The 11,268-nt window shown below is 42.9% G+C and overlaps 1 protein-coding gene across 1 annotated transcript in view; it reads left to right on the top strand.

The window, feature by feature from the left end:
• The first annotated feature begins 707 nt into the window (after nucleotides 1-707).
• znf385a (zinc finger protein 385A) overlaps nucleotides 708-11,268 on the top strand; it is a 56,810-nt gene continuing 46,249 nt past the window's right edge. Inside the window, exon 1 of the mRNA XM_020620074.1 lies at nucleotides 708-1,405. Within this exon, the coding sequence (XP_020475730.1) occupies nucleotides 1,396-1,405 (10 nt within the window). The 5' untranslated portion in view covers nucleotides 708-1,395. The remainder of the gene's footprint in view (nucleotides 1,406-11,268) is intronic.

Genomic DNA, 11,268 nt, shown 5'->3' with positions numbered 1-11,268 from the left:
AATTCATGACTGCATTGCTGTGGTCTACAGTTTGATTCTGTGCAGTTCTTCTCCCACGTCTGACTTTGTTTTTCTCTGTATTCCATTCGCCCAGTCATCTCTTCTTGTCACTCCACGTCTCTTCATCTCTCTGCCAGTTTGTATTTAGTTTAATCTCTACCCCTCCTTTTCCTGCTTCCTCCACGCGGTTGCTTTGTATTTCATCTCTCCTTTTTGCTTGCCCCCTCCCAACTCCCAGTTCAAATTCCATCCCTTTGATGAAAACACATAGGTTGATAAAATGTGTAACCTTGACTGGGTAGATTAAGAGTTGGAGAAAAAACAAGGGAGAAGGACAGAGCTGCACAGATAAAGGTTAATCCTTTAACAAGTCCACATACACATGGAGGCAAAGGACAGGAGGGGGAGGGGGTAATAAACATTAAACACAATAAACAGATCTAACAATCAGGCCTTCCATAAGAGGAAAAGAGTGAGGGGAATGTGGGAAATGAAAGGGAGAGACAGTGGTTTGGGGCGATAGCATTTTCAGTCAAGCTCTGTCTCTCCTTCATGACTTGGACTCTGCATGATGACAAGTGTCTGCTGCTGTTCTCATTGGTCCAGGCTGCCACCAATCAGGGCAGAGGCATGTAAGGTGCCTTAGGTTATACCCAACCCCAAAAAACAAGAAGCAGTGAGGGGGAGAGGAAGCCAGAATGGGAGAGGGAGTGTGTCTTACAGAGAAATACCAAAGCATGCATCGACTTTACAGTGCACTGAAGACCTACCCTCTGGAGCTCCTTCTATAATAACACAGATAAGAAGAAACTGCTTGTCAGCGGTTTGGTGAAGACCACTGCAATTCCTCCTGGCTACTATGGAGAAGAAGAGCTTAGCTTTGTAGTCACCCCCTGTGATTGGCTGTCACACTTTAGGCTCCCCCTCCTCTCTCTGACTCTCCTCTTCTCTCTTTCTCCCTCTCGCTCTCTCCCCTCCCCTCCCCTGCTTCTAACCCCCTCTTTACTGTCCTCAGGCTTACCTGAGCCACAACTGCAGAAACACTGGACCCCCTCCTCCACACACACATACACACACAGGCTCTCTCTGTCTCTCTCTCTCTCTCTTTCTCTTTCTTTCTTTCTCTCTCACACACACACAACCACGCACACACACATACACACACTCAGTGTTTCACCTGGAGAGGGCAGGCGCAAGGGACAGCATGTGCAGCAACAGCAGGAGCAGCAGTCTCTCCTCACATCCAGCGCTGCCTCTATGAGTTGCCTCCATCTGAAAAGTGGTGAGGAACTCTGAAATAAGATTTTGGAGCAATTGACCATTGGCAAAAGCAGGAGAGACGGGGGCAGTAAGGGAGCACTTGTCAACCCAGGGACACCAAAGGCAACACACAGCATGATTTTGGGTGAGTCATGGCTTTTGGATTTTGGAGAGGTCAGTCATGTTGGCGGATCACTAATCCCTGCTTAAACGTGGCCAACAGCAGCTCTTTATTAATAGTGAAATCTGTTTGGTTTTAATTCCATGCAGACCTCTGTCAGTAGTGAGCACTGGCTGAGATGAACCTTCAAATAATGGTTAGTGTTTGTAATTATGATGTGCCATTAATATAGCAGGTGTGAGTGATAACAGTGAAGGTCAAAGAACTGGACTATATCAATATGGACTGTTTGGTCACATGACAAGCCTCCACCACTCACATGTCCTGCCAAAAAAGGTGAATTGACAAATACGGTCATATACCAGCCTACCGATAACCATCCTAGTCAAGGCTGAGCAAACAGATCATCACACAAATGGCATTTTAAAAATATAAACAGATTCAGTCCTTTGCTTGCAGCACAGTACAGCTTTCAGTTATTATACAGGGCTGAGCTGTTCGGAGTCAGCCAGGACTTTCTTCTTTAATATTCTGGTCTCATAGTGGCCATGTCTGAGAGAGGAGATTCTGTGTGTTTTCTGTGCTCTACATAGTCAGCATACAGAGAACAGGAGCTTGCCTCTGTAAATCCAGTCATATGACCGATCCTTTGATAGGAAAAAATGTGTCAGCAACACAAAACATGTCAGCTTGTGAAAGTGATTTAGAGACTTCTAATTTGTGTATGATCATGTCTCTGAGACTGTGTGGTTACTGTGTGTGCATTTGTTTTATAACTGTGTATGTGCTGCTACTTGCACTGCTGGAGAGGCCACTCTGTTTTAACGCATGCCTGGGCTCCGCTTCTCTGCTCCGCCGGCAGGCATGTTTTTCAAACTGATATCTGTAATGATTTTAGGGAGTCATGTAGTGTGAAATGTGAGAGTTTGAAGTATGGACTTTGAAGAAAATGTACTCCTTTGAGCTAAAGGTTATATTATGAGGACCTTAGTAAAGTTTTTCACCAAAAGAATGAGTCACTCTCACTCACTCAAGTTTTTCTTTAGTTGATTTACATTAAGATTTGTGTCATTTTGTTTCTGCCTCTGTTGAGCCTCAGTTAGGCAAGCACCATCTGGATCAGTTTGCCCATAAATGATATTTGACCAGGATATATTAATAGCAGTGTTAACTGTACCACAGTAAGCGTGAGAAGGGTAAATAGTAGGTAAACTTGCTAATCAGAGCAATGATATGAGCTTAGGGTAATTATTACTGGGGGTTTTAGCTGTTTGGTACTACAGTTGTGGTAGAGGTAATGTGCCTTGTGTTGTGCAGTACCATGTGTTCTGCCTTTGTTGTTAGTATACATTCATTACATGTGTACAGCACAGGGTTGCATCACACTGATTGGTGTTTAAACAGTAAATAACGAAGCTCCAGATCTTTCTGTTTTTCATCGCATCTCGTGATTTGTAAAAATCTTCCCCCTTCACATCAACCAAACACGCTGACCTAGACTCTTCTGTATTAAGCTGTCAGTCAGATATCTTCCATTATTTCGGTTTGAACACTGAAATGTTCCTGTGCCAAACATACTGCTCTATTTGTATAATGATGTGGCTGCTGAGTGATTTGACATTTCTGGCTTTTTTTCTCTGGAAAGGGTAATGTCATTGTAATGACCTTTACAATTCTGGTGCTGGCTGATCTGGACCTCCAATCAGCTCTGTTATACATCTGCATGGTTGTGATAACATATCGCTTACAAATGGCAAAATATATTCTTTTTAATAAATCCAACTAAAAAATGTGTGTGCGATATGTGAATGCATCACAAGCTGTGTCTGTATGGCTACTAGTCTGTTCATGTCCTTCACTTTGTATGACCTTGAGCAAATAACCTTTTCTTGTGCTGCTCTGTCCTTGGTATAGTATTTACAAATCCATGATAACTAGCTTCGTCGGCACTCTGGGGTCCTGCCAGAGGTTTTTGGCTGCTGTGATAGTGATGGCTGGCCTAATGCTGAAAATGGCAATGGATGCGTGGGCTGCACCACATTAGGGGTATGTGTGTGTTTGCCTATTAAAAATTTTGTGTGTTACCTGGACAGAGTAATGCAGTGAGACTACAATGGTAAGCTAATAGAGAACGTGATCATTGAGCTGCTGTTGATATAGAGCCTCTCAGTTGACTGTGGTGTCATTGTGATCAGCCGCCATGTTAAGCTTCCAGCTTGCTGATGCCTGGAGGGAGCTACTGGTATGGGATCTGCTTTTCGATAAGAAATGTCTGCAATGTCCTCTCACCCTCACTCAAAATGCTGCATGATGACTGTTTGACAAGCATTCCTGGGACATTCCACTTTGTTAGCTTCATATCAGAGTTTTTTGAGGAGCTTCAGTCATAATGAGTTCATGTTAAGATGTTGTTTTATGTCCCATCTGCTTGAGTCAGAGCTGACCTCCTGAGCTTAGGGCCATGCGGTCTATCTGTCTCATTGTCTTCGTGTTTGTGTGGCCACTCTGGCCTAATCTGTCTTCATAAAGTGTGTCTTTCTCTTGACCTGTCTACATAGCTATTGCTCATTCCATTCACCTAGCTCCCACCCCCTTCTTCTAACATCCTTCCCACCTCACCTAGAGTTCAGCCCCCCTCACCTAGAGTTCAGCTCTGCTCTCATTGTTTATGACACAGTAACATATCTATTATAACGCCTTAATGAGCCAGATATGTTTTATGCATGGCACAGTTTGTCCCTTTAAGCTTCTTTGCATATGTGTGATATAAGTGAAACACTGTGGCACAGCTGAAACTTGAGAATTCTCCAATAAAACATGCTGAACAAACTATGCATTACTACTTCAGAATCAAAATCGTCTTTAATAGCCAAGTCTGTTTGAGCATACAGGAATCTGACTCCGATACAGAGGCTCTCACTGTGTTTTAAGACAACGGGAATAGAAAATAACTGATACATTGGTTATATTTACAATTTACTGCACTAGGTGATTGCTGTGTCCAGTCATACAGTCATGGATTAAGTGTTCTTCAGAGTGATGGAATGGGGGAAGAAACTGTTTTCTTGATACTTTTACAATACTGACTCTTAACCAAGTAATTACCACCTGCGAGAGCTACATCTCACTAAATACACTCGCTGCTAAATGAAATGTTCTGTTATTTTAGTTACAACTCAGTGAGCACTGTTTGTAATTTTTCTCGCATGTGGGCCACTGAAATATCACCATGTTGTCATGTTGTTTTGTAGAACGAATACCCTTTCAGTGGGACTATGTTTTCTTGCATGGTGGGGGGTGGGGGTGGGGGGCCACCATAGTACCATGTGATGTGAGAGTTCACTGCATTTGACCCAGTTCACCTTTCATTAGCTCCTCTATGTGACATATCCCAATAATTGTAATGACAATAGGCCATATATCTCAAGAGTGACCTAGGATGAAAGATTAATGTGACACTGCATTATGTGTGTGAGATACTGTGGGTCTATGTGGAGCAGAAGTGGCGGCTCTGGCCACTCCTGGTTTGCAGAGAGGATTCCTCAGGTGAAAAGTCACTATAACAGGTCTCTTTCTTACCTTCTCTCCCTCTGTTGCTCTTCTCTGTTGCTTCGTTTGTTTATGCTGGAGTGACTGTGCGTCAGCAGGTTGTCAATACTGTCTGTAAGAGACTCTAATGAATAGGCCTGTTATTGGACTGGTGGGAAAGCAACCCACTGTGTCTGTAAGTGCATCTGCTTGTGTTTATGTGTGTGTGTGTGTGTGTGTGTGGCCTGTCAGTGTGTGTAGCACTGCAGAGCAGAGTGAGGTCGAGGTGTCTGTTCTTCTGACTCCCACTCCTTCATTGGCTTCAATGCAGTGCCCTCTGTCAAAGACCGTTCACCGTTAAGAGTAAAGGACAGAGCAGCATGAGAATGTGCACGGTTCATTTGGTGAATTAGTGAGTGATCTGTGATGACTGAGGTTTATTGTACTCAAAACACCCACTGAATGTAAACTTGATGAGTTTTTTTATTTTCAGTACAAGCATACGCTTGAATAAAATGTACAGTTTATGCTACACACACCAGTGCAGGCATCTGCCACCACCAGTAGCCCAGTGTTGTTGCTTTGTGAAGCACAAAAATGCACCTGCGTGTGATTATGGCGTCACATTAGTGCATCCACCAAGACAGCCTGGTTGACTGCTTACTGGGAATCCTGAGGCTACAAGACACATGGGAGTAGAAGCTTGGAAGATGTTGTGTATGCTTCAACAGTCGCTCTAGTCACAAAGTGGAAAGAGGCACACATGATTCCTCACTCTACAGCTCTCTGGTGTTTCCAAAGTGCCACTGTTGGTATTATCACAAAAAATGTTTATTGTCATCCACTTTGCAATTCTGATATATCTTATTGATATCTGACATGTCTGATTGCTTTTTGTTGTGATTAATATTCATATGTATGTTATACCCTAGGATTTCCTTATCTTCTCTGCTTGGTGTTACTGACTCTGTAATAATTTCTGATTGCATCTGCACACACCAGCATTTGTAAAGAATCTATATGTGGAATTTGGAGATATATGTAGACATATAAATGAGAGAGCAACAGTGTGCAGGTGCACTTATAAATCACATTTTATTTCAATTGCACATTCAGTTACACAAAATTACAACAATCTGCTACTGCAGTGCATGAAACAGCAGAAGGTCTGTCCCCCTGTACTGTATGTCAGAGTTATAAAAATATGTAAATTGATGTCCTAGGTGTTTCCTCATAATCAGTCATGCTAGCCAAATGAAAAAGTCAAACCGTTTTCTTGATTAACTAATATGATAATTTAGTAACTGTGTTGGAAGGTACATGAATAACAATTTCTCAAACAGCAGCCAAGCATTTAAAAAAACTGAACAAAACGAACATTTGGCAGTGATAGATGTTGCATTAATCATGCCTGCTCTATTTCTGCGTGCTCAGATGAGAAGATGGGTAGAAGAGAAGGGGGAAGAGAGGCAGGCAAAATGGAGTGAAAAGTGTCCTCATGAAAGCGAATTAGCTCCATCCAGCTCTAGGGGGAAGAGGAAATTCCTGTGAGTGCTGTTGAGATAAGGTTTCACACATAGACCAAAAAAGAAATCAGTTCTCCTTAATAGGCAGCAAGGTCAATTCAGCAGGGCATGGCTAGAGAGGAGGAAGCTACTGTAAAGGGGACGAGGAGGAGGATGTTGATGAAGCAAACAAAGAATGGGAGAGCGAAATTGAGTGCAGGGGAAGAGAGAGAGGACTGAAGGGATACAAACAGAGAGGAAATGAGCAAACAGCAAGATGAGAAAGAGGTGGGTCGACAACCTTTTGGTTAAAGCTGGCCTATGGGGAGAATAGATTCCTTTCAGCAGCATGCATTGAGCTGTAGTGTCTTTGTGTCATCTGACTCATGCAAAGAGCATTATACCTGACACACTTTTGAGAATGTCATCCTACAGCCTTGTCTGCACTGTACTTATATCTACAAGGACATTCACTCAGTGGCTTTATCCATCCAAACAGGTTCTGCATTACTACAGTAAGGTTAGCTAGGGCACAGAGACTGAAAGAATGCTAGACTTTGCTTCCATAAAGCCTTGAGTTAACTTTAAATCCTTAATGTTACATGAACAGCTCAAAAATAGCCTAAATCTCCACTCCTAGCACCTTCCTCCTGCCAACTAAGAGTGTTTTCACATTAGGCATGATTGTTTCATACCATGCCCAAGCATGATTGCTCTCCGCCTGCTCCCCCGCAGGTCTGCTTTCACATCAGTAACATTGTTCTGTGCCCCAGCATACTTGCGTATGTACACAGTCCAATACAGTAGGTGGCAGTATTCATGTAGTTGTTCTGCAATCCATCAAGAAGAAAAAAAGAAGAAGAAGCAGCCACTCCTGCCATCAACTGGGCAATATTTATCTCTGTACCCTTGCGGATAATGAAGTCATTATTGTTAACGTGGCTTTCTTAAATTATTTTTCAGACGCAAACAATGACAAGTATCCAGTTGTCTTTGTACTTTTTTGTCAGTCCAAATTTAAAGCAAGCATTTTACTTCTTCCTTGCTCCACAGAAATCCTTTTACAGCCAAGTTTATTAATGTTTAAACCAAGAGAGTCGAACAGTTATGAATCTACATAGCCCACTTCCTTGTTTGAGAAGGGTTGCGTTCACATCTCCCACGAACCATGTTCAAGTACATGTGACTTGTACTCGAGACCACCTCTTCAAGTGGGCTCAGGCATGGTGCCCAAGTCTGGAACGCTTGTGTTCACACTGATCAAAATGAACTGGACTTTGGGGTCAAGTGTACTCTGACCTGGGCCCAGGTCTTTAATGAGAAACCACTCTAAATCTGTTCCAATGTGCTTACGAGGGTGCATAATGGTTGACAGGATGCATAAAGGAGTGACCATAAATAGGTGGCAGTAGGCTGAGCTCAGACCTGCCCTCTGTGGCATCTTGCCCATTGACAGTAACTAAAACTTTAGCTATAGCAGGATTTTTTGGAAATGTTTACTTCAGCACTGGATGAGAGCCGGGGAAGCCACACTAGCAGGTAGTTATGGGATCCTCGTGGCACAGGGCTTGGTGCAGGCGACTGGTATGCACACCTGTCTTCACACAAATTCTTCCTTGAACAAGCAACCCTACCCCTCAGAGAGAGAGAGAGAGGCAGGGAGAAGAAAAAGCTCTGCCAGGACCTGCATCACAGCTCCCACAGCTGCCCCTGCCTGGGGGCAATGAGGGGAGGAGAAAGGGAGGATCAGGAGGGTGAGGTTCCAGAGGTTTGGATTAGAAGGCTGTAAGGGCCACAGGGGTAATGCGGTATCTGAGGCCATCCATTTACAGTATATTACAGCACTTTGCCCGTTTATCTTGTGGTTTGTGTTTGTCCCTTGCTGTATTTTAGGCTCTTGGTTCCCTTGGAGGGTGGCTTTTATGAAGGATACGTGTTTAGTGGAGGACATTTTTATGTCTGTGGTATATAAAAATCCAAGTGCAGATCTTTGAAGGAAGTGTAGAAATGATAGCCTGGATTCAATTCTTGTATCGCTCTTTTTCTCCTAACGCAGTAGCAGTTTCTGTTATGGGGTACATGGATGGGTGAACTCCTGGTTCTATGTTCAGGTAACACTGAAATTCAGACAGTGGCTGTTAATGTGGTTCACTGATGAAATGTAACAAATGGGAGACAGAAAGGAAGGATGGAAAAAAAGCATTTCCTTAAAATCAGCATAGTCAGGTTCAGTGCAATTGCTCCAGCGAGACAAAAAAGCAGCATAAACATAAGCAGCTTCGCATTACATTCTGCACATCTGAATAATGTTGGTTAATGTTTGGGCTTGCAATGGGATTGCTTACAGTATTAATTTAGCATCGGGGTTTGACAGCATGTCGGAGCGCGGCAGTGGTCAGCACATTTACAACACATTGTAACAGCATTGTTTCTGCCTCCATGCTAAATTTTCTCATTTGCACCTGTGATGGCTTGTGTAAATGTGAGAGATTATATTTACAGTAGCTCCAAAGATGGTTTTTGTCTCTGTTCTGGGCCAATAATCACCAGCCAGCCACTGTTACAAATCTTCATTAGAGGATTAGCCAATAGGGAAGCAGCTTGTATTCCTTTATTTTTATTGGTGGCCCTGCATCCTGTGCTTGCAGCCGTGGTCTCTCCCATCCCTGTCTGCTGTACTTAAACCTGTAAACATAGTCACAGCTGATCAGAGAATCACACACTCTACAGTATGTGAACACCTATGCTCTTTTTGAGCCTTTTGTTTACCTTCCTTTTTTGCCTCATTCTATCGGTCTTTCTCCTAAATATGTATGCTGAAACACACATGTACATAATGCTTACACATCCTGTCAGTTTGTTCCCTTGAGGTACATCAACTGCCCGGTGGGCACTCATACTCAAGACAGAACAAATTAAGGTCACAGCAGGGTAAGCTGACCAAGCAAAGGATAGCACAATTTGCCAAGTGTATCTATGTGTGTGTGTGCTGTTTTATATACTGTATATAAAACAGTGGCATGACTCCAGAGAGAGCCTTTGGCAAATGGATCCTGTCCCACTCAAAGGAAAACTGAGCCTCATTTCACCATTTTGCAGGATAAAAGGTGCCCACACCTCCAGGGTAAAAAAACAGAGTGATGAATGCTCTTTTGAGGCCTCTTTGATATCACTTGATGAAGACTATGGAATTAGATTCCCTCTTGTATCTACTGGGAGTGTTGTAACTCATCTAGGGCTGCTGTTAGCTCATCAGAGCTGTTCTGATACCCAGGGGTTGCTTTTCACACAATTGGTGGCAAGCAAACTGTAGACAGCTGCCACAGGCACTCAGGTCGTACACACTGGTGTCTGTTTTTGTTTTCACCAAACAGACAGACAGACAGACAGACAGACAGACAGACAGCTAGATAGATAGATAGATAGATAGTATATGTATATAGTATATATCACTAGTATAAGTGCATTGTGAGTCTGCACTGAAAAAAAAAGATTAGTTGAATTTACTTGATTATAATGTGTACACACAATGATAATGTGTAAAACCAACATAATTTTAACTTGTTTGAATGATGTTAACAGAAGAAACATGAATGAATTGCGTTGCATATACTAGCATAATTTGTGTAAATCCAAGTACCCGGTGCATCCTTTTTTTCAGTGTGCAGATTTTACATAAAATTACTTTATATGTCATTTTTAGATGTACTGTTGCTGCACCAATTTTGCTCCACTTCTACCTTCTATCTTTTAGCACTTGAGCAGAACTAGGTACATTAACATACTAGCTGCTCTCGTTGTGGTCCAGGAGCTCCAGAGGGTTTGTATCTGCCAGCCTGAGCTTCAGACCTCCCCTCAAGGACCGTATCGTATTCTGCCTGACTGTGTGTGCCTGTGTAATCCATAGCTGCAGGGAGGGTGACCTTCACAGCAGGCAGCCTCACAACAGGCTGCGACACAGGCACCCGGGGAAGAGGAAACGCTGGGCAAAACGGTTGCTGGGAGTTCTTAGATAATTACCCTTTCATATTAAACTCTCTACATGTGGTTACTCTGTTTCTTTGTGCAACAGCACAAAACTGTTTTAATTTCAAAAAAGAAATACATTCACGTCTTGTGCATCCATTTACATCCTTTACATAGTGGGTTCAGTATTATTTCAGTAAGGTTGGATTTTACTTGGTTTTTCTACCCACTGAAACATTTATCATTTTGTGTAAGTATAGCTCAATCTTGAGTGAAAGTCCAGCAGGAAAGAAATGTTTGGCCATCTAATCAGTGTTAAAGCAGCTTCCCGCAGTTTGCCCTGTGTCTTGGAGAAAAATACTATTCATTATATAACATTTGCTGTGTGCACTCTGCTGCCCGAGTAAAGGTGAAACCAAAACCAGAACACGTTATTGACAATTATGTGTGGCAATGACACGGCCAAGTTAAGTCCCTGCTCATGAATGATGCATGTCTCCATCGGTTTTGATGGAAAAAGAGAGCAAAGCTAGGTGACAGCTGGGGAGCTGTGTGTGCATGGTGCAGAACAAGGTGAGAGTCTTTATGGTACAGCCCAGTTCTCTCGCTACTAACCCCCCCTTCCTTTTTTCTCTTATCCATTACTCACAAGTATACACAAAATCAGGAGTACTCAGTGAAGTTGTTACTCCCTGTAAGTTTCCCCTGAGCCTGTATAGCCACACAGTGACCCATAGAATGATCTGCTCTAATGCTCTGCCTCTTCTCCTTTCTCTTCTCTCATTGGTCTGTCATCCTTTGACTCTCTCTTTCTTTCCTCTGCTTGCTTGTAGCATCTTCCTCTCACTGAGCCCCTCTATTTTCGTCAGAAACAATCACTGTATTTTC

The sequence above is a fragment of the Monopterus albus genome, unplaced genomic scaffold, assembly GCF_001952655.1.
Source record: "Monopterus albus unplaced genomic scaffold, M_albus_1.0 scaffold6.1, whole genome shotgun sequence".
NCBI classification, from domain to species: domain Eukaryota; kingdom Metazoa; phylum Chordata; class Actinopteri; order Synbranchiformes; family Synbranchidae; genus Monopterus; species Monopterus albus.
Note: the sequence above shows the minus strand (reverse complement) of the source record. Positions and strands in the feature narration are given on the sequence as shown.